The sequence below is a fragment of the Procambarus clarkii genome, chromosome 24, assembly GCF_040958095.1.
Source record: "Procambarus clarkii isolate CNS0578487 chromosome 24, FALCON_Pclarkii_2.0, whole genome shotgun sequence".
Classification (NCBI taxonomy): domain Eukaryota; kingdom Metazoa; phylum Arthropoda; class Malacostraca; order Decapoda; family Cambaridae; genus Procambarus; species Procambarus clarkii.
The window spans coordinates 45,662,506-45,686,791 of record NC_091173.1 but is presented as its reverse complement, the minus strand read 5'-3'; the positions used below and the strand labels follow the sequence as shown (position 1 = coordinate 45,686,791).

Below are 24,286 nucleotides of genomic sequence, written 5' to 3'. Positions count from 1 at the left end.
ACGTGGCGTTTATTAACATTAAATTCCATTTGCCAAGTGGTGCTCCATTTACTTATTTTGTCCAGGTCATCTTTAAGGGCATGACAATCATCTAAGTTTCTTATCCTTTCTATTATCTTAGCATCATCAGCAAACATGCTCATATAATTCTGTATACCAACTGGTAGATCATTTATGTAGACAATAAACATCACTGGTGCAAGAACTGAACCCTGTGGTACTCCACTTGTGACATTTCTCCAGTCCGATACATTGCCTCTGAACACTGCACTCGTTTTTCTATCAGTCAGAAATTTTTCATCCATGTTAGAAGCTTACCTGTCACCCCTCCAATATTTTCCAGTTTCCAGAACAACCTCTTATGCGGAACTCTGTCAAAAGCCTTTTTTAGGTCCAGATAGATGCAGTCAACCCAACCATCTCTTTCCTGTAATATCTCTGTTGCTTGATCATAGAAACTGAGTAAATTCGATACACAAGATCTTCCAGATCGAAAACCATACTGTCTGTCTGATATTATATCATTTCTCTCCAGGTGTTCTACCCATTTAGTTTTAATTATTTTTTCCATTTTTTTGACTATTACACTTCTCAATGATACCGGTCTATAAGTAAGAGGGTCTTCCCTGCTTCCACTTTTGTAGATTGGAACTATGTTAGCCTTTTTCCACACATCAGCTATAACTCCTGTAAACAGGAATGCCTGAAAAATCAGTTGAAGTGGAATGCTGAGCTCAGGTGCACATTCTCTCAGAACCCATGGTGAAACTCCATCTGGACCAACTGCCTTGTTCTTATTTAGCTCCTTGAGCATTTTTTCCACTTCATCTCTAGACACCTCTATGTGCTCTATGTTGTTCTCTGGAATTCTTATTGTATCTGGTTCCCTGAAGATTTAATTTTGTACAAACACACTTTGGAACTTTTCGTTTAATGTTTCACACATTTCCTTTTCATTTTCTGTGAATCTATTTCCCATTTTCAACCTCTGTATATCATCCTTTACCTGCAATTTCTGGTTTATGAATTTATTGAATAGACCTGGTTCTGTTTTACATTTGTCTGCAATCCCTTTTTCAAAATTTCTTTCTGCCTCTCTCCTCACTGCCGTGTACTTGTTTCTCGCATCTTTGTATCGCTGGTATGTTTGGGGTTTGGCCTCTTTCTGTATTGATTCCATTTTTGTGTCTTTTTGTCTCTGGCCCTCTCACACTTTCTGCTGAACCAATCCTGTTTCCTAGTTCTGCTTCTCTGTTTTGGTATAATTTTTTTTGTGCCTTTATCATATATTTCACAAAACTTGACATACATCTCATTCACTTCCTTACCTAACAACAAGTCTGTCCAATTATACCCACTAAAAAAAATTTCTAAGGTTGCCATAATGTCCTCTCCTAAAGTCAGGTTTTTCAATTTCACCAACCTTCATATTTTCTTCCAGATTATAACGCATTGCATACTTTATTCCCAAAAAGACATGGTCACTTTTACCCAAGGGAGGAAGGTATTGAATGTCAAATATTTCTTCCTCCTTCCTGGTAAATATCAAATCTAGCATGGAGGGAACGTCCCCTTCCCTCATCCTCGTAGCTTGTTTAACATGTTGATACAAGAATGTTTCCAGGATGAGGTCTACAAATTTACAGGTCCAGAAATCTTCTGTTTTAGCTTCATATGCTTCCCAGTCTATGGCTTTCAAGTTGAAGTCGCCGACAATCAACAGTCGTGAACTATCGTTATCCGCTCTCGCTATGATCTCTCTCATTACTGTTATAAGACCTTCTCGTTTACTATCTAGCTCCTCCTTTGACTATGTGCTGCTTGGTGGTGGACTATATGCATTTATGATCATTAGTTTATCATCCTCATGGCAGATCTCTAGTGCTATTATGTCAACTTCTTGTGGATTGGCAGTTATTATTTCCTTCACCTTTAGGTGTTCTTTCACCAGCACAGCAACGCCACCGCCTTTCCTAATTTTTCTGTCCCGTCTCCAAATTGAGTAGCCCCTTGGGAATATGACCTCATTTAAAATAGCATCTTCAAGTTTTGTCTCCGTGAGTGCAACAATGTCTGGTGTCTGGAGCTGTATTACATCACTTAACTCCAGTATTTTCGATCTTACTCCATCTATGTTGGGTTATGCAATCTTCAGGAACTTGTTCTCCCTATTCTTATTTATTCTTATTAGTGTGTGTGTGTGTGTGTGTGTGTGTGTGTGTACTCACCTATTTGTACTCACCTATTTGTGCTTGCGGGGGTTTAGCTTTGGCTCTTTGGTCCCGCCTCTCAACTGTCAATCAACTGGTGTATAGATTCCTGAGCCTACTGGGCTCCAGCATATCTACATTTGAAACAGTGTATGAAGTCAGCCTCCACTACATCACTCTGTGTGTGTGTGTGTGTGTGTGTGTGTGTGTGTGTGTGTGTGTGTGTGTGTGTGTGTGTGTGTGTGTGTGTGTGTGTGTGTGTGTGTGTGTGTGTGTGTGTGTGTGTGTGTGTGTTTGTGCGTGTGTGTGTATGTGTGTGTGTATGTGTGTGTGTACTCACCTAGTTGTACGCACCTAGTTGTGCTTGCAGGGGTTGAGCTCTGGCTCTTTGGTCCCGCCTCTCAACCGTCAATCAACTGGTGTACAGATTCCTGAGCCTACTGCGCTCTATAATATGAAACTGTGTATGGAGTCAGCCTCCAGCCTGGAGTCATATCACTGCCTAATGCATTCCTCGGGTTAACTACTCTGACACTGAAAAAGTTCTTTCTAACGTCCCTGTGGCTCATTTGGGTACTCAGTCTCCACCTGTGTCCGCTTGTTCGCGTACCTCACGTGTTAAACAATTTATCCTTTTCTACCATGTCAATTCCTCTGAGAATTTTGTAGGTTGTGATCATGTCTCCCCTTACTCTTCTGTCTTCTAGTGTCGTGAGATGCATTTCACGCAGCCTTTCCTTACAACTCATGCCTCTTAGTTCAGGGACTAGCCTAGTGGCATACCTCTGAACTTTTTCCAGCTTGTCTTGTGCTTGACGGGCTCCATGCTGGGGCCGCATACTTCAGGATTGGTCTGACATATGTGGTATACAATGTTCTGAATGATTCCTTACTCAGGTTCCTGATGACTTGTTTTGATGCTAGCCAGCCTCGCGTATGCCACAGATGTAATTATTCCTATGTGGGCTTCAGGAGACAGGTTTGGTGTGATATCAACTCCTAGATCTTTCTCTCTGTCCGTTTCATGAAGTGCTTCATCTCCCATTCTGTATCCTCTGTCAGGGCTCCTGTTTCCACCGCCTAGTTTTATTTTCTTACATTTACTCTGGTTTAACTTTAGTAGCCATTTGTTGTGCCATTCATTCAGTTTGTCTAGGTCATCTTGTAGCCTCATACTATCTTATTCTGTTGTAATCCTCATATTTTTGGCATCGTCAGCAAACATTGAGAGAAATGATTCTGTATCCTCTGGGAGATCATTTACATATATCAAAACAGTATAGGTCCAAGGACTGACCCCCTGCAGCACTCCATTGGTGACACCTCTCCAATCTGAGACCTCACCCCTCACAGTGACTCGCTGTCTTCTGGTGCTTAGGTACTCCCTTATCCAATGGAGTACCTTCCCTTTCACTCCTGTCTACATCTCCAGCTTTTGCACCAGCCTCTTATGTTGCACTGTGTCAAAGGCTTTCTGGCCATCCAAAAATATGCAGTCTGCCCACCCCTCTCTTTCTTGCCTGTTTTTTTTTTTTTGCCTTTCGTACGATTCAATTAATCCTGTGAGGCAGGACTTGCCATCCCTGAACCCATGTTGATGCTGTGTTACAAAGTTCTTTATCTTCAGATGATCCACTAGCTTTTTACGCACAAGCTTCTCTAACAGCTTGCATGGTATGCAAGTTAGGGACATTGGCCTGTAATTCAGTTCCTCCTGTCTTTCCCCTCTGTATATCGGGACTACAATATCCGTCTTCCAAATTTTTGGCAATTCCCCTGTTACCAGTGATTTGTTATACATTATGGAGAGTGGAAGGCACCGTGCTTTTGCTCCTTCCTTTAGTATCAAAGGGGAGATTCCCTCTGAGCATATAGCCTTTGTCACAACCAACTCTAGTAAAAGCTTCCTTCCATCCCCACTGGTACTCTCACACTCTTCTAGTTGTGCCTGGTTAACTATTCCCTCTCCTATCTCTGGTACTTCTCCTTGCTCTAATGTGATGACCTTTTTGAATTTGAATTTCCTATTCAGTTTCTTGCACACTTCCTTGTCATTTGTAGTGAATCTGTCTGCCCCTATCCTCATTTTCATTACCTGTTCCTTTACTGCTCTTTTCTCCTGATGTGGCTGTGCAGCAATTTCGGTTGAGTCTTTGCCTTGCTTGTGATGTTATTTTCGTATAGCTCTTCTGCCTCTCTTCTCAACCTGACATATTCATTCCTGGCTCTCTGGTATCTTTTTCCGCTCTCAAGTGTCCGGTTATTTCTGTAGTTTCTCCATGCCCTTTTACTTTGCTGCTTAGCTAGCCTACATCTCTGATTAAACCATGGGTTTCTCATCTGTATTTCATTCTTATCCTTTTGAACCGGGACAAACTTGTCTGCTGTCTCCTTACACTTCTGCGTGTTGTATTCCATCATGTCTTGGGCCGTGTTTCCCCTGAGCACTGTTTCCCATGTAACATCTGTTTGGAATTTTCTTATCTCCTCACAGTTTCCTTTTCGGAATGCCAGCCATGAATAATTTGTTTCAGTTCCCCTCCTCGAGTTCATTAACCCTTCTTCAACCAGATACTCAATCGTCAGTACACTGTGGTCGCTCATTCCTACTGGGGCCTCAAAACCGATTTCTCTTATGTCGGAGTCGTTCAGAGTGAAGACTAGTTCGAGTCTCGCTTGTTCATCGATTCCTTTCACGCTTGTGGATTCCCTGACATGCTGCCTTAAAAAGTTTGTTGTCGCTACCTGTGTTTCTTGTGTATGTACTTACCTAGTTGTGCTTGCAGGGGTTGAGCTCAGGCTTTTTGGTCCCCGCCTTTCAACTGGTGAACAGGTTCCTTAGCCTAGTCGCTCAATCATATCTACTCTTGGAACTGTGCATGCAGTATGCCTCCACCACATCACTTCTGTCACGGACCTTGGCGCCATCTACGATCCAGTGGCCGAACTACAGCAGTTGACCCTTTGTCGTGACGCTGAACCCCGGTTCATTCCGAACACAGCGATTACACAACACATAACACCTTGCCTCAGCAACCGTTACTACCACCTATACTCCTACACACACCAGACCCTTGAGACGTACCACTCGGTTTGTACTGGAACACAATGAATGAACATATGGAAGGTATTTAAAGGCCGTCGGGTTTTGTCATTTAATTACAAAGAATAGACTCTGACAAATAATACTATATTAATTAACATGCTCTATTAGGTCAATACACTTCCAATACCCATAGACCACTTGACCTCCGCGATCACCACCCACACTCGTAACTTCCGCCTAAGTCCCTAATACGGAATGATTACTACAACGCTCCACACCCGGTTAGTCTTTCATTCAATACTCACATACTGCAGACTTAACTTGGTCACTAAGATCACAACAGGTTTTCGCATAGCTGTCTGCTACACTTCGCTTCTGCCGCAAACGAAGATCCAGAGGACTTCTCGGTTCAACTCCCACAATCAGACTGACTCCAGTCAACCATCTATCTCAACCATTTCACCCCGCCTCTCAAGGAAGGTATAATCCGATTAACCTTATCCCTAGAGCGGTAACCTTGATCCTAGAAGCCTGACGAAGAATAATTCCTCTTTCCAGGAATTAGTAATTTGGCTAAACAGCTTCGGTCTTAATCCATTGACCTTTCTTAGATATGTGATCCATAGTCTGTCTACTTACATGTACTTCCAATCATCATTCGTTAAGTGTTGTAGTAATGGCTAATAATTCCTACTAACTTGTGGATTACAACACCACTCCCCCTCCTAAAACACGCATATGTCCCCATATGCATCATTGCAATGGTTTCATTAGTGCAAGGACCTGGAGGATGCAGCCACCATATGTGTACAACTAAAAAATCATGCAAAAAGTTCATCATACACACGATGAAATAAATTAAAATTTTCCCCAACATGGCTCACAACACTTCTCCAACATATACATTATATTCACATCATAGCGTAGGTAAAATAGTCTGTAATAATTTTTCCCATCTCCAACAATGCACATATACCTAAACTGCTGACATATAATTACATACAAACATAAACATAAAATTACATTGGCCAGAATGCTGGCACTTTAACAGAAATGACACTAGTCATTATTATATACACAACACATATATATCTAAGGTTCTTCATCCTTAGTAATAAGTTAATTATAATTTAACATCTTGTCCTGTACTGTTGACATAAGGCTTACAATGATCACACAATGTTTCACTGGCCTCCTCCACAATTGGCAGCATCACCTCTCTTGTCTTCGTGTCCCATGGTTGCTAGGTCATAGATCCTCCATGACCCAGACAAAACCCAGGCTGTCCAGCATGGTGAATGTTGTCAATGTCCCATCGTTGCTCTGAGCTAACGTGATCCTGGCCTCCAGAGCAACGGAGATTCCTACCCCAGGGTCATGTTCCCTTGGGTCTGTGCTGACGTCTCGTTCCAGGGCACCACCCCAGAACGCTGTAGATCCCTCACAGCTCTCTGGTCTAGGCCCATCCGCCCAGAGTGTGTCAACCTGTATTCACACCTTCCCGACCGCTGTACCTGCAAAATATTCCCTCGGAGCCCCCTGGCTCGATCCCATTATTGCATAACCCCCTCGGCTCCTTACTCTCTCCCCGTATATAGCCTGAGCGCAGCTGCAAAACCATTGCAGCTGGCCCTTATCCCTGCTTTGATGTCAGGGGGCGAATTTCGCCTATAACGTCACGTTGGCTTCACTTCCTCCCCCCTTTTTTTCTAGAATTACTGAGTGTAGCCTCATAGCTTCCCTTCTACTCTACCTGAAGCTCTGTGACATGATCCCGGGGGACCTTCTCAAGCCTAACACTCAGTAATGGTGCCGATGAGGTAATATACAATATATACATACACATATATTATCACAATAAATACCTCATTAACATAATTTCCAACTTATGTCACTAAAACATCATACTGCCACTGGCTCGCCTCTAGCGAGATTCCTGTAACAACTTAATAAGAAATTAGTATCTCTACTTCGCTCGCCCACTGCAACCACCCACACGTGAAATTTTGAAATTCTACCTTGTAATCTTATCCATATGTCTTACCCACTCAGACATAATTAATGAAAATTTTAATGAGAATAATGAATTTTTATTAGTCTTTTATGAGTTTTGCTAGATATATCGACTTGGCTCGCCTACTGCAGCCACCAACTCCTGCAATTATCCACATTTCATCTTATCCATAAGACTTACCCATTCCGACACACCATTACCTCTGGTCATCCCAACCACTGATGACCTCAACATAACGCACACATCCCTACAACCACTTCCTGCGTCCTAACGCACCGATCTTGCTACGCCAATACTCACCTTACCGACCACTACCTGGCGCCTCTGCGCCACCATATACTCCACAACACCACACTCCATACCAGGCGTCCAAACGCCACTACACTATACCACCCAATGGCGTCCCCAACGCCCTCAACACAACACCCGGCGTCCCCAACGTCCTGAACACAACACCCAATGGTGTCCCCAACGCCCTCAACACAACACACGGCGTCCCCAACGCCCTCAACACAACACACGGCGTCCCCAACGCCATCAACACAACACGGCGTCCCCAACGCCATCAACACAACACACGGCGTCCCCAACGCCATCAACACAACACACGGCGTCCCCAACGCCATCAACACAACACACGGCGTCCCCAACGCCATCAACACAACACACGGCGTCCCCAACGCCATCAACACAACACACGGCGTCCCCAACGCCATCAACACAACACACGGCGTCCCCAACGCCATCAACACAACACCCGGCGTCCCCAACGCCATCAACACAACACGGCGTCCCCAACGCCATCAACACAACACACGGCGTCCCCAACGCCATCAACACAACACGGCGTCCCCAACGCCATCAACACAACACACGGCGTCCCCAACGCCATCAACACAACACACGGCGTTAAAATTACCAGTAATGCTACACATGCTACACCTAATCGCTACAATGCCAACAATGTCATGCACTATACTACATCCATAATATCAACAGTCAAAACATGCACAATTCACTACAGTAAATACTATGCATTATGCTGATAAGCCACTACACGTGAACTACACTACACAACCCGGCATACAAATGCCAATACACAATCATGCACTTCACTTGGCGTCCAAACGCCAATACACACTGCATCGCCACCTCTGGACGCCACACACCCCCACCGACGGGACACGCTCCTCGTGTCCCAGGTAACACTCTCCATAATGCTACCTGCACCCTCAAAAAATCTCCATGGCCCTCTCCAGGGTACACGAGACATCGAACCCCAGACGTCAAATTACGCGTCGCTCGCTATGCCTAGGAGTTCACAATTCACTTCGCCTATTTTCTGTATCGATGTAACGCCTGAAATCGCTCGAATCTTTACGTAATATTTAATTATCCTTAAAATATTCGATTTACACGTTACATGAAATTTAATTAACTTTAAATCACGTAGTTTTCACACTTAATTTCACCTTAGCAACTGTTTCTCACTATTGCCACCATACCGACGATATAAAACAAGCTCCAAGGTGCGGCTCGCTTGGCCCACCCATCGCTTGGCCCGCACATGGCCCACGCCGGCCCACATTCACCCACGCTAGTTTACCTCGCCACTCTGTATACTCCGCACTACGAACATTGTATAATCCGCACTACGAACACTGAACTTGTTTTGGATCACGATGCTTCAGTGGTCCAGACTTGCATCTTAGCCGTCTCTCGTTGCAGGAATTTGGAAAGAAAGAAATAAACCCCACATGTGCCCCACAATGGCCTAGTCCCTTTAATTAACTAACACCTCTGACCTGGTCTCACCTGACCCTTCTTTCCTCCGTCTAGTAACCACCATTCTCACCACAACCCGACGTCTACCATTTCCCGAACACTCCCTCACCAACTAAACCAGAACCACACTTCCTTCATCTCGCACCGTGTTCCAAAACCTGTTTGCGCTGCCACCAAATATGTCGTCTACCAATTCCCTAACATTCCCTCACCAACCGAACCAGGAACACTATGAGGGGACAGATGGAAGGTATTTAAAGGCCGTCGGGTTTTGTCATTTAATTACAAAGAATAGACTCTGACAAATAATACTATATTAATTAACATACTCTATTAGGTCAATACACTTCCAATACCCATAGACCACTTGACCTCCGCGATCACCACCCACACTCGTAACTTCCGCCTAAGTCCCTAATACGGAATGATTACTACAACGCTCCACACCCGGTTAGTCTTTCATTCAATACTCACATACTGCAGACTTAACTTGGTCACTAAGATCACAACAGGTTTTCGCATAGCTGTCTGCTACACTTCGCTGCTGCCGCAAACGGAGATCCAGAGGACTTCTCGGTTCAACTCCCACAATCAGACTGACTCCAGTCAGCCATCTATCTCAACCATTTCACCCCGCCTCTCAAGGAAGGTATAATCCGATTAACCTTATCCCTAGAGCGGTAACCTTGATCCTAGAAGCCTGACGAAGAATAATTCCTCTTTCCAGGAATTAGTAATTTGGCTAAACAGCTTCGGTCTAAATCCATTGACCTTTCTTAGATATGTGATCCATAGTCTGTCTACTTACATGTACTTCTAATCATCATTCGTTAAGTGTTGTAGTAATGATCCTCTAGCTAATAATTCCTACTAACTTGTGGATTACAACACCTTCCATTAATCAGTTTCCCATCTTGTAGTCGGCCAGGCTGAAAGATGACGAGTAACACGGACGAGGGATGGGAGTCAGTGAAGTCGGGACAGTGGAAGACTTGGGTCGACCTGAAGGTGCTAGCTAAGTGGGCTAGTTGAGCGCTGCTGTTGAGTGTTATAGACTTCTCGCCTGGAGGTGCTAGCCAGTGAGGCTAGGTGAGCACTGTGGTTGGGCGCTGTAGACTTCGATTCTGGAAGGTACTAGCCAGTGGGGCTAGGTGAGCACTGTGGATGGGCGCTGTAGACTTCGATTCTTGAAGGTACTAGGCAAGTGGGCTAGTTGAGCACTGTGGTTGGGCGCTGTAGACTTCGATTCTGGAACGTACTAGCCAAGTGGGCTAGTTGAGCACTGTGGTTGGGCGCTGTAGACTTCGATTCTGGAAGGTACTAGCCAAGTGGGGCTAGTTGAGCGTAACTGATTTTACTGATTGAGCGTCCCAGCGAGTGTGCAACGGACGTGGAACATCGAAGACTTCATCAGAGGCACATTGTGTCCGTCATCCGTGAAGCAGGCGAGCGTAAGGGCTAGCAACGTCGCTCCGGTTGACCTTGCATAGACTTGTATATTATAATGGTGATGGGAAATAATAATGGGTTATTTTAAGTCTAATTCTTTTAATTTTACCTTTAAACATTACACTATTTTTCCCACCAAGATTAGGGTTCTCTGAACTAGAATCGGATCATAGTTTAAAAAGAACCCAGTTACGAAGGATTCGTAACAACTTCCTAATGCATTCTCTTTGTCTACTACTCTGACACTGAAAAAATTCTTTCTAATGTCTCTATTGCTCATCTGGGCACTCAATTTCCACCTCCCCTAGTGCAAGTGCCCTTTGTGTTAAATAGTCTGTCTTTATCTACCCCTGTCAATTCCATGGAGAATCTTGTATGTGGTGATCATGTCCCCCATAACTCTTCTGTTTCTCAGTAACGTGAGGTTTAATTCCCGTAGTCCATCCTCGTAGCTCATACCCCTCAGTTCGGGTATTAGTCTGGTGGCAAACCTTCGTACCTTTTCCAGTTTAGTGTTTTGCTTGACTAAATATGGACTCCATGCTGGGACCGCATACTCCAGGATTGGTCTGACACATGTGGTATACAAAGCTCTGAATGATTCTTTACACGTGTTTGTAATGGTTGTTCTTATGTTAACCAACCTGGCATATGCTACTGATTTTTTCATGAGGTGTGCTTCAGGGGACAGGTCTGGCGTGATATCAACCCCCAGGTCTTCCTCTCTCTCTCTCTCTCTCTCTCTCTCTCTCTCTCTCTCTCTCTCTCTCTCTCTCTCTCTCTCTCTCTCTCTCTCTCTCTCTCTCTCTCTCTCTCTCTCTCTCTCTCTCTCTCTCTCTCTCTCTCTCTCTCTCTCTCTCTCTCTCTCTCTCTCTCTCTCTCTCTCTCTCTCTCTCTCTCTCTCTCTCTCTCTCTCTCTCTCTCTCTCTCTCTCTCTCTCTCTGACTCTTGAAGTATTTCATCTCCCACATGATACCGTGTATCTGGTCTCCTGCTCCCTTCACCTATCTTCAATACATTATATTTGCTTTGGTTAAACTCTAACAAACATTTGTTCGACCATTCCTACAGCTTGTCCAGGTCTTCTTGAAGCCTCAAGCTTTCCTCCTCTGTCTTAATCCTTCTCATAATTTTGGCTTCGTCAGCAAACATTGAGAGGAATGAGTCTATATCCTCTGGGAGATCATTTACGTAAATCAGAAACAAGATAGGTCCAAGTACAGAGCCCTGCGGGACTCCACTGGTGACTTCACGCTACTCTGAGGTCTCGCCCCTCATTAACTCTGCTTCCTATTGCTTAGGTACTCCTTTATCCACTGGAGCACCATACCAGTTACTCTTGCCTAGTTTCTCCAGCTTATGCATCAGCCTCATATAGGGTACTGTATCAGGTTTTCCGATAATCCAAGAAAATGCAGTCCGCCAATTCGTCTGTTGCTTAATCTTTGTCACCTGATCGTTGAATTCTATTAAGCCTGTAAGGCAAGATTTACCCTCCTTGAACCGATGTTGATTAGTTGTCACGATGTCCCTTATCTCCAGATGTGTTACTAGGTTTTTTCTCGTGATCTTGTCCATCACCTTGCATGGTATAAAAGTTAAGGACACTGGCCTGTAGTTCAGTGCCTCTTGTCTGTCACCCTTTTTGTATATTGGGACTACTTTAGCCGTCTTCCATATATCTGGTAGGTCTCCCATCTCCAGTGACCTACTATACACTATGGAGAGTGGCAAGCAAAGTGCTTCTGCACACTCTTTCAGTACCTATGGTAAGATTCCGTCTGGGCCAACAGCCTTTCTCACGTTCAGATCCAAAAGATGCCTCTTGACCTCATCTCTTGTGATTTCGAACCCTTCCATGGCCGCCTAGTTTACCTCTCCTAGTGCTGTGATCTCACCTCGTTCTATTGTGAAGACCTCTTGGAGCCTCTTTTTGACTTCTTCACACACATCTTTGTCATTCTCTGTGTACCTGTCCTCGCCTGTTCTAAGTTTCTTCACCTGTTCCTTCACTGTTTTCCTTCTGATATGACTGTGCAGTAGTTTTGGCTCGTTCTTGGGTTTATTAACTATATCATTTTCATACCTTTTCTCAGCTGCTCTTCTCACTTACATACTCCTACCTGGTTCTCTGGTATCTCTCTCTACTTTCTGGTGTTCTGTTATTTCAGAAGTTCCTCCTCAACCTTTTGTTCAGTTCCATTGCTTCCATACATGCCCTATTAAACCAACGATTCTTCTTTTGCTATTCGGCTTATTCCTGTCGGGCCGGGATAAACCTGTTTACTACCTCCTGACACTTTTAGGTGACATTGTCCATCATATCTTGTACGAACTTAGTTCTCAGTTCTGTGTCCCAATGTATATCCCATAGAAATTTTCTCATTTCCTCATAATTTACCTTTCGGTACGCCAGCCCTTTGTTTCCCAGTTCTTATTTTGGGGAGATAAATCCTAGCTCTACCAGGTAATCAAAGATCAGTACACTGTGATCAGTGATTCATAAGGGGGCTTCTAACATAAGTTCCCTTATATGCGACTCATTTACAGTAAATATTAGATCAGGTATAGCTGGTTCGTCCTCTCCTCTAATTTTTGTCGGTCCCTTGATGTGTTGGCTTAGAAAGTTTCTTGTTGCCACGTCCAGCTGCTTAGCTCTCAAAGTGTCTGGTCCTCCATGTGGGTCTCTGTTCTCCCACTCTATATTCCCGTGGTTGAAGCCTTCCATGATTAGTAGTCTGGATCCGTTCCTGCTAGCGATAGAAGCTACTCTCTCTCTATTATATTAATGGTGGCAATGTTGTTTCCATCTTCTGTCGTTTGGTGGGGGTTATATTTGACTACTACTATAATCTTGTCCTCCAATTGCTGTGTGTGTGTGTGTGTGTGTGTGTGTGTGTGCGTGTGTGTGTGTGTGTGTGTGTGTGTGTGTGTGTGTGTGTGTGTGTGTAAATTTGTTCGGTATCAATAAAATACTAACTCTTACGGGCAATAGTATGCTGGAGTTTAATTTCTCCATAAAAATGAAAGTGCAACAAGGACCATAATAACCTACAACTTGAACATCCTTGTTGTTGTAGTTGCAGGTTGGTATAGTCATATAGTGACTTGTGTTGTATAGATAATGTACATGTAGATGTCATGAATAACTGTAAATAGTAAAAACCATCATGCTTTGTCTCAATCCATTATAGTCAGCTAATAATTGTGGGATTCAAGAACTATAATGATGTTTTAATGACATAATTAACACATGTTTGCTTCAGTCTTAAGAAGATTTGTTCAGATAACGACTGGTAGGATGCATAATATCTTTATTAGTAATATTGTTTAACTAACATTGTCAACTCCTTGTCTTCTTTGTCTCAAGCTTGTGTGATCATATACCAGCTTGGTTGATGATGGATATCCTCAGCAATCATCTTGTTTTTTCTAACAATGATAGCACAATGTTCCTCTCTTCTCGAGTCAGTATAGTTAGATAAAGACTACAAGTGTGAAGCAGGATATCATAGTTATAGTAATACACCATTCCCCACTCCCTCACCCGATGCATTCCCAAATGATCTGAGGTTCCCATCAGAAAATTGGGAATGTCAAATGATCTGATGTTCCCATTACTGATATATAAAAAAAAACAGATAAAACACAAAATGAAAAAAAAAATGAAAATTATATAAAAAATAAACTACTCCGACAAAATGAACGGTATGGTAAATAACACAGCTTAATTCCAATGCAATGTCACACAAAATAATTAAACCAAAATGAAAATAAATCAAAATCTATGAAAATTCAATTTATCAATGAAATCGGAAATATTGAAAGGCATCGTAACATATTTAGTATAGTGCATGTTGCTATTACGTGCAATAGATGGCACTGTTTTTAAACAAAAAGCATGTTTTTTACCTGACACAGGTGTGGCATCTATACGTATACTCGCAAAATGAATGGTATTGTAATCAACTCTGCTCAATTTCACGCACTGTCACACATAATGAATAAATTAAATTGAAAATAAATCGAAATCTACGAAAATTCAATTTGTCAATGCAATCGGAAACATTGAAATGGAATAGTAACATATTTATTATAGCGTGTGCTGCTCTTCGTGCAACAGATGGCGCTGTTTCTTAAAAAATGATTGTTTTTACCTGTCTCAGGTGTGCCATCTATACTTACACTTACGAAATGAACGGTATTGTAAACAGCTCAATTCCACCGTATGTATGTATATAGTATAGTATAGTAGCATGTATATAGTAGGTATATAAAAACACGCCCCTATTCGAATGCAACGGTGTGTCAGATTTTCAGAGCAATCGGTAAAGAGGTTTCGATGATTTCCCTCACATGAAAAAACATGAAAAAATATTAAAAAAAAAACATATTTTTTCCCGGCACAGACGTGACATCTATATAGTATGTATATAAAAAAGAACCTCGGATGCGAATGAAACGTTGTGGTTAAATTTCGAAGCAATCGGTGAAGAACTTTCGGAGATTAGCGATTTTGAACAAACGAACATTTACATTTTTATTTATATACATTTATCAGGCGTGTTGCTCATGCCTTAACATTGCCAAACATTTATGGCGTATGTTGCTTATAAAGGTTATATTGATTAACTGACGATGGCAAGACTGGAGCTATCGGTTCACACTTAGTAAAGTCATTTATTGTTGGGTTCTGCATAATGCTCTTCTTCTGTCAATAAAAATAATAATAATATTTATTAGGGGAAAGTACATACATACAAAATGGTATACAAGAAAAATGTTGTGTATCTAGGTAGGACAAGTAAATACAATGCCTCAAGCCACTAATACACTCAGTGTTTCAGGCATGACAATAGCACCACTGTTGTTCTCGTCACAAGTTATAAATTATCAAATAAGAACTGGTGAAATGTCGGATATTTTAATGGTGATCTATTCTTATTAATTGTAAATTGATCTTCCTCTCTTAAATTTACGGTGAAAATAGTTATACATAAAAGCTTAAAGTCGGTATACTTCACTAGTATATAAAAATGGTCAACTAGAACAACTTATTTCAATATTTTACATAAATTACTGGAATCGTGACGGTTTATGCATAATAACAATTGTGGTATCTGTTGACAGGCAGGACAGCCCTTCACGGGGCAGCCGCATATGGTCACGACAACACTGTGAAGGTCCTCCTCGACGCTGGAGCAGACATCAACGCTACAGATGATAGCGGTAAGAGTCACACTTATGCATCCCAACATTATACAACACTCATATCACACAACACACCACACTTATCATGTGTCAAAATGTAATATTTATATTTTAAAACTATACCATAGGGGAAAGTGTTTGTCTGTTCATAGTTGGAGGCTAAAGTTTTAAAATAAGTTGTGTTATAGTAATCTGCACCATAATTCATTGATTTTGAAAAAATTAACAGAAAATTCCTGCTGTGAATAATTTGTCCATACTAGCATCAAACAGACAATTCTCCCACAGTGGCAAAAGTTTCTCAAGCAAATGCTCTTTACCATGGTAAGGATAACTATTGTTTTTCTAGTACTTCACACCACTGAACTGCTGTCACTGCCAACTACCTACACATTAGATAATTATATTATTTTTAAGACAGAGATTGACAGAGAAAAAGATAGAGACAGAAACACACAGAAAGTCAGAAACAAAAACACAGCTCGAGACAGACAGAGCGAGGAAGAGACAAAGATAGAGGAAGAGAATGAGGCAGACAGTAGATAAAGGGATGGATGGATAGACAAATGAATAAACAGATAATCCGTAGGAGCTGTGATGCGGGTTTGAGCCTATGTGCTGGGTGTTCCCAGGCACACGCTCTCTTTGTATTGAAGGCGGAGCGTCAGAGGTAGAACATTTCGAGATGACAGAGTCAGAGTGCATGGGGGGGATTGTGTGAAACTCTGGTTCGTGCTTCAGTGGAAGCCTCAGAAGTCCTAGAAGTCCTCATGCAGTAGTACCTCAGCTTGTAATCCTTTTTGACCTTGTCGTCGCTTACTCTTCTAGAGAGTGTGCCTGGGAACACCTAGCGCATAGGTTCGAACCTATGTCACGGCTCCTACGGATTTTCTCATTGATGCATCACGCGAGTGTGATTACTCACTGTGTAATGAATAGGTAGATGCATGTATGGATACATAGGTAGACATATGAGTGGTTAGATGGAGGGATAAATGGATGAATAGATAGACAGATGAGTAGATGAGTGGACAGGTAAATGGAAGGACAGATAGATGAATATATGGATGGACGTATAGGTAGCAAGATGGATATGGATTGAAGATTAATTACATGGGATAGATAAATAGCGATAATTGGGTGGATGAATGGATAGAACGATCAGTAGGTGCATGGATAGATAGATGGATAGATAGATAGAACAATAGATGAATAGAAAGAACCTGATGGATATGAACGAAGGATAGAAGGCTGTACAGATGGACGGAGAGAAAGAAAGGTGGATATATATATATATATATATATATATATATATATATATATATATATATATATATATATATATGCGGAAAATCCACAGAGAAATATGAAATGAGGTGAACGTTTCGGCTTTGTTAAAGCCTTTGTCAACACCAGACTCAGTCTGGTGTTGACAAAGGCTTTAACAAAGCCGAAACGTTCACCTCATTTCATATTTCTCTGTGGATTTTCCGCATAAAATGATCAGTGTTTTGTGATCGTCAATTGCATATATATATATATATATATATATATATATATATATATATATATATATATATATATATATATATATATATATATATATATATATATATATATATATATATGTTGTGTATATGTATATTTGTTGTAACGTAAATCACTGTGATTTGTTAGTGTGATTTGTCATTGTCGTGGGTGAACTCGGCTGTAGACGAGTACTTGGGTACACATATATTCTCCTGTTATCTGGTAGGACATCGAAGTCCAGTATTCAGTGAGGTGATTGCGAGGCAATTATTATAACGTAACCAAGGGAACGCCCATTGCTTTAAGAGAATTTGTTCTTTGACAATTTGAGTAACGTAAAATACGTTTGGGTTAATTTACGTTCCTGCAAGCAGCTACGGTAGTCTCGAGGAGCCTAGCCATCAGCCAGGTAAGAATTAGAGTATTGTCTGTCGTAATTAACGGTCAGTGGGCCGGGTAATTGACGTGTTTCAGGAAGTCAAAGTAATTAACCTCGATCCTTGTTTGATCGACTCACATGAAGGCTCCATTGTTCCATTAACGTAACGTCGTTATCTGCCCGGAAGTACCGGCACTTGATTGACTCGTGGGAGGAGTAACGTCATTTTAGAATAACGTAAACGTGGGGCTAATTACTGTTATTAGCCACCTGAATTGGTCTGAGTATGGAAGGCTCAGACGGAATTCATACCTTAATGTAAATTACTGAGCCAGTGTGAAAGGTTGCGTATTTTAATTGTTTAATTATTGATCTTGAGGATAGTAATTAATTACTCTAAAGGTAATCACGAGTGATTACCGTTCTCTTAGCACTTTGGACATTCTAAATCAGAGTTTACCATCGCTGAGTGATTAGTAACCGATTAACGTAAATTAACGTAACTAGTAAAGAGATTAATCAGCTGTCTGGAAGTACAGGGATTAATGAGATTTTCTCACTGAATGCTCGACGGGTAGAGTGTTGTGTAATTCCCGCGTTACTAGTGACAGTTGTAAGAGTTATTAATTTAACGTAAATGTTATTGTGTTATTAACGTAAATCAATTGTTATTGATTGTTGATCGTCCGTGGGACGGAGTGTTAACGTAAGGACTAATTTGAGGAAGGGTGCTGGAGTTGCCAGTGAACCCATTAGTTATTGTTGTCATTGAAAGACTATTGATTTGATTGCATTGCAACCGCTGTTGCAGGAGTAGACTGCACTGAGGCGTAGAACAGTTAGGAGGTTACTGGAGACGTATTTCAGAACCTACTGTGTCATGTGTTGTAATTGTGATTATAGATCTGTTAGTTCTTGTTTCTTGTTGATTCCTCTGTGTTCACGCTTATGTTGGAGTTAGTTCATTATGCAGTCCGAGGGGCTGGTGTCTAGCTGTCATTGATAGTGTCACAGGAAGGATTTCGAGTAACGTCATTGACATTTCTTTTTGTTTTGTTGTAGTAGTTAGTACTTTATTGAATAATCTAAGTTGTTATGGTTAACACTGTCTTTTCGTTACACCCCCACACATTATTATTGTTATGCGAATGTTCTTCACACTCGACTAATAAAATTGAGACTAATTTTCTGAGCTTTGGATCAAATATACGGCACCACACAACAATAAATTATTGTTGTGAGAGCCCGTGACCTACTCGTTAGATTCGCTTCGGCGATTGGCTAAGGTCAGCGGCCTAGTGGGGGGGATTTCAATTTTCATTGGGGTCTCGGCGTTTGCTCGCGCCTAGTCAATTGTTCATACATGGTCCCAAAGTGAGGAATGAGCTGTTTACTACACTGGTGTGTTAGCTAAGCAAGTCCTTCCTCAGGCGACCTAGTTGAATATCACGACAGGAATAAAGGTTAAAGAATAAAGAAAGTTCTTAGAAATTTTCCGAGCTAAAATTCCTTATACCAATTTCAATTTATTCCAAAACTTCCCACAAGTTTACAAACTCAAACTCTCACACCTGGCCTACTGTGTTGGTGAGAGGGTGAGTGTTGCCTCCCTGGTCTACTGTGTTGGTGAGAGGGTCAGTGTTGCCTCCCTGGTCTACTGTGTTGGTGAGAGGGTGAGTGTGGTCACCCTGGCCTACTGTGTTGGTGAGAGGGTGAGTGTTGCCTCCCTGGCCTACTGTGTTGGTGAGAGGGTCAGTGTTGCCTCCCTGGTCTACTGTGTTGGTGAGAGGGTGAGTGTTGCATCCCTGGCCTACTGTGTTGGTGAGAGGGTGAGTGTTGCCTCCCTGGCCTACTGTGTTGGTGAGAGGGTCAGTGTTGCCTCCCTGGTCTACTGTGTTGGTGAGAGGGTGAGTGTTGCCTCCCTGGCCTACTGTGTTGGTGAGAGGGTCAGTGTTGCCTCCCTGGTCTACTGTGTTGGTGAGAGGGTCAGTGTTGCCTCCCTGGCCTACTGTGTTGGTGAGAGGGTCAGTGTTGCCTCCCTGGCCTACTGTGTTTGTGAGAGGGTCAGTGTTGCCTCCCTGGCCTACTGTGTTGGTGAGAGGGTCAGTGTTGCCTCCCTGGCCTACTGTGTTGGTGAGAGGGTGAGTGTTGCCTCCCTGGTCTACTGTGTTGGTGAGAGGGTCAGTGTTGCCTCCCTGGCCTACTGTGTTGGTGAGAGGGTCAGTGTTGCCTCCCTGGTCTACTGTGTTGGTGAGAGGGTCAGTGTTGTCTCCCTGGCCTACTGTGTTGGTGAGAGGGTGAGTATTTCCTTCCTGGCCTACTGTACTCGCCTATTTGTGCTTGCGGGAGTTGAGCTTTTTCTCTTTGGTCCCGCCTCTCAACTGCCAATCAACTGGTGTACAGGTTCCTGAGCCTACTGGGCTCTATCTTATCTACATTTGAAACTGTGTATGGAGTCAGCCTCCACCACATCACTTATTAGTGCATTCCGTTTACCAACTTCTTTGACCCGGAAAAAGTTCTTTCTAATGTCCCTGTTGCTCATTTGGGTACTCAGCTTCCACCTGTGTCCCCTTGTGCGTGTACCACCCGTGTTAAATAATCAATCCATGTCTAATCTGTCAATTTCCCTTAGAATTTTTTATGTGGTGATCATGTCTCCCCCTAGCTCTTCAATCTACCAGCGACGTGAGCTGCAGTTCACTCAACTGTCCTCATACCTCATACCTCTTAGTTCTGGGACTAGCCTAGTGGCATACCTCTGAACATTTTCCAGCTTTGTCTTGTGCTTGACTAGGTATGGGCTCCTTGCTGGGGCCGTATACTCCAGGATTGGCCATACACATGTGGTATACAAGGTTCTGAAGGATTCCTTACACAGGTTTCTGAAAGCAGTTCTGATGGTAGCCAGCCTCGCATAGGCCGCTGATGTCATTCTTTTGATGTGGGCTTCAGGAGACAGGTTTAGCGTGATATCAACTCCTAGATCTTTTTCTCTGTCCATTTCGTGAAGAACTTCATCTCCCATTCGGTATCCAGTGACTGGCCTCCTAATTCATCCTCTAGTTTCATTGCCTTACATTTACTTGCGCTGAACTTTAGTAGCCATTTGTCGGACCATTCCTTCAGTTTGTCTAGGTCATATTATCATCCTCGCCTCATATTTTCTTCCTTGGTCTTGATCTTCCTCATAATTTCTGCATCATTAGCAAACATTGAGAGAAACGAGTCAATTCCTTCTGGGAGATCATTTACGTATATCAGAAAGAGTATAGGTCCAAGGACTGATCCCTGTGGGACTCCACTGGTGACTACCCGCCACTCTGAGACCTAATCCCTCACAGTGACTCGCCGTGTCCTGTTGCTTAGGTACTCCCTTATCCAGTGGAGTACTTTACCTTTCACTCATGCCTGCATCTCCAGTTTGTGCACAAGAGTCTTATGTGGTACTGTGTCACAGGCTTTCTGGCAATCCAAAAAAATTGCAGTCTGCCCATCCCTCTCTCTTTCTTACCTGATTTTTGTTGCCTCGTCGAAGAACTCAATTAATCCTGTGAGGCAGGACTTGCCATCCCAGAACCCATGTTGATGCTGTGTTACAAAGTTCTTTCGCTCCAGATGTTCTTCTAGTTTTTTTCGCACAATCTTCTCCATCATCTTTCATGATATGCAAGTTAGGGATACTGACCTGTAGTTAAGTGCCTCCTGCCTATAACCCTTCTTGTATATTGGGACTACATTGGCCGTCTTCCAAATTTTTGGCAGTTCACCTGTTACCAGTGATTTCTTGCACACCATGGAGAGTGGCAGGCACAGATCTTCTGCTCCTTCCTTTAGACTCCATGGTGATATTCCATCCGGGCCAAAAGCCTTTGTCACATCCAAATCTAGCAGATGCTTCCTCATCTCCCCACTGGTAATCACAAACTCCTCTATTGGTGTCTGGTTTGATGTTCCCTCTCTTATCTCTGGGACTTCTCCTTGCTTTGTGGTGAAGACCTCCTGGAATTTCTTATTAAATTCTTTGCACACTTCTTTCTGGTTTGCAGTGAATCTTTCTTCCCCTATCCTCAGTTTCATTATCTGTTCCTTCACTGATTTTTTCCTCCTGATGTGGCTATGCAGCAGTTTGGGTTGTCTTTACCTTGCTCGCTAAGTCATTTCATATTACCTCTCTACCTCTCTTCTGACCCTGGCATATTCATTCCTGGCGCTCTGGTATCATTCTCTGCACACTAGTGTTCTGTTGATTTTATAGTTTCTCCATGCCATTTTACTCAGTTGTTTTGCAAGCTTACATCTCTGATTAAACCATGTGTTTCTCATCTGCATATATTTTTTTTCCTTTTGGACTGGGACGAACTTGTCTGCTGCCTCCTTACACTTCTGTGTGATGTAGTCCATCATGTCATGAACTGTGTTGAAATTGAAATTGAAATTGAAATTGAAATAAGTTTATTGAGGTAAAATACACACAAAGGGATGAGGTAGCTCAAGCTATTCTCACCCCATTCAGTACAACGTGTTAATACATACATAGACACACATCACAAATAAACATATTACCAAACATTCTGAGAGATAAACATATACATTTCATCCTTCACAAGTAGTATGTTATCAGACGTACACACAAATACTTTTATGACCTAGGTATACTGTATAGACAATTTGCAAGAGACATGCAGATAATTCAACAAAATATTACAGTCTTGGTGCAAAATTCTTATATCTCTCAAGAATATCATCAACCTTTCCGTTGTGACACATCCAGGCTATTTGTTCAGGAACAGTCCTTATCTCAGTGTTTCTATATACATTAATCAACGGACAATCAAGAACATAATGGGCAAGGGTGTGAGACCTTAACATACCACATAGTTTACACCTCGTGTCATTATCATGAACACCTATCCCATATTTCCAGTAATATTTGTACCCAAGCCTGAGTCGTGTATTTGTGAGGGGGTGAGTGTTGTCACCCTGGCCTACTGTGTTGGTGAGAGGGTGAGTGTTGCCTCCCTGGTCTACTGTGTTGGTGAGAGGGTGAGTGTTGCCTCCCTGGCCTACTGTGTTGGTGAGAGGGTGAGTGTTGCCTCCCTGGTCTACTGTGTTGGTGAGAGGGTGAGTGTTGCCTCCCTGATCTACTGTGTTGGTGAGAGGGTGAGTGTTGCCTCCCTGGCCTACTGTGTTGGTGAGAGGGTGAGTGTTGTCACCCTGGCCTACTGTGTTGGTGAGAGGGTGAGTGTTGCCTCCCTGGCCTACTGTGTTGGTGGGAGGGTCAGTGTTGCCTCCCTGGCCTACTGTGTTGGTGAGAGGGTCAGTGTTGCCTCCCTGGCCTACTGTGTTGGTGAGAGGGTGAGTGTTGTCTCCCTGGCCTACTGTGTTGGTGGGAGGGTCAGTGTTGCCTCCCTGGCCTACTGTGTTGGTGAGAGGGTGAGTGTTGCCTCCCTGGCCTACTGTGTTGGTGAGAAGGTGAGTGTGGTCACCCTGGCCTACTGTGTTGCCTCCCTGGCCTACTGTGTTGGTGGGAGGGTGAGTGTTGTCACCCTGGCCTACTGTGTTGGTGGGAGGGTGAGTGTTGCCTCCCTGGTCTACTGTGTTGGTGGGAGGGTCAGTGTTGCCTCCCTGGCCTACTGTGTTGGTGAGAGGGTGAGTGTTGTCACCCTGGCCTACTGTGTTGGTGAGAGGGTCAGTGTTGTCACCCTGGCCTACTGTGTTGGTGAGAGGGTGAGTGTTGTCACCCTGGCCTACTGTGTTGGTGAGAGGGTCAGTGTTGCCTCCCTGGCCTACTGTGTTGGTGAGAGGGTGAGTGTTGTCACCCTGGCCTACTGTGTTGGTGAGAGTGTGAGTGTTGTCACCCTGGCCTACTGTGTTGGTGAGAGGGTCAGTGTTGCCTCCCTGGCCTACTGTGTTGGTGAGAGGGTGAGTGTTGTCACCCTGGCCTACTGTGTTGGTGAGAGGGTCAGTGTTGTCACCCTGGCCTACTGTGTTGGTGAGAGGGTGAGTGTTGTCTCCCTGGCCTACTGTGTTGGTGAGAGGGTCAGTGTTGCCTCCCTGGCCTACTGTGTTGGTGAGAGGGTCAGTGTTGCCTCCCTGGCCTACTGTGTTGGTGAGAGGGTGAGTGTTGTCTCCCTGGCCTACTGTGTTGGTGAGAGGGTGAGTGTTGCCTCCCTGGCCTACTGTGTTGGTGAGAGGGTCAGTGTTGCCTCCCTGGCCTACTGTGTTGGTGAGAGGGTGAGTGTTGCCTCCCTGGCTTACTGTGTTGGTGAGAGGGTGAGTGTTGCCTCCCTGGCCTACTGTGTTGGTCAGAGGGTCAGTGTTGTCTCCCTGGCCTACTGTGTTGGTGAGAGGGTCAGTGTTGCCTCCCTGGCCTACTGTGTTGGTGAGAGGGTCAGTGTTGCCTCCCTGGCCTACTGTGTTGGTGAGAGGGTCAGTGTTGCCTCCCTGGCCTACTGTGTTGGTGAGAGGGTCAGTGTTGCCTCCCTGGCCTACTGTGTTGGTGAGAGGGTGAGTGTTGCCTCCCTGGCCTACTGTGTTGGTGAGAGGGTGAGTGTTGCCTCCCTGGCCTACTGTGTTGGTGAGAGGGTCAGTGTTGTCTCCCTGGCCTACTGTGTTGGTGAGAGGGTGAGTGTTGCCTCCCTGGCCTACTGTGTTGGTGA

General features: G+C 43.5%; 1 protein-coding gene across 1 annotated transcript; it reads left to right on the top strand.

Moving 5' to 3' along the window:
* The first annotated feature begins 14,453 nt into the window (after positions 1-14,453).
* LOC138368098 (uncharacterized) lies at positions 14,454-16,261 on the top strand. Its single transcript, XM_069330399.1, has 3 exons — positions 14,454-14,460; positions 15,635-15,733; positions 16,065-16,261. The coding sequence occupies exons 1-3, from the start codon at positions 14,454-14,456 to the stop codon at positions 16,259-16,261; spliced, it is 303 nt and encodes a 100-aa protein (XP_069186500.1).
* The last annotated feature ends 8,025 nt before the right edge of the window (positions 16,262-24,286 follow it).

Bases quoted from the DNA above. Each gene is read 5' to 3' on its own strand.
- LOC138368098 (XM_069330399.1), top strand. The intron at 15,734-16,064 runs GTAAGAGTCACA...TTGTTTTTCTAG, and splicing joins CAACGCTACAGATGATAGCG to TACTTCACACCACTGAACTG.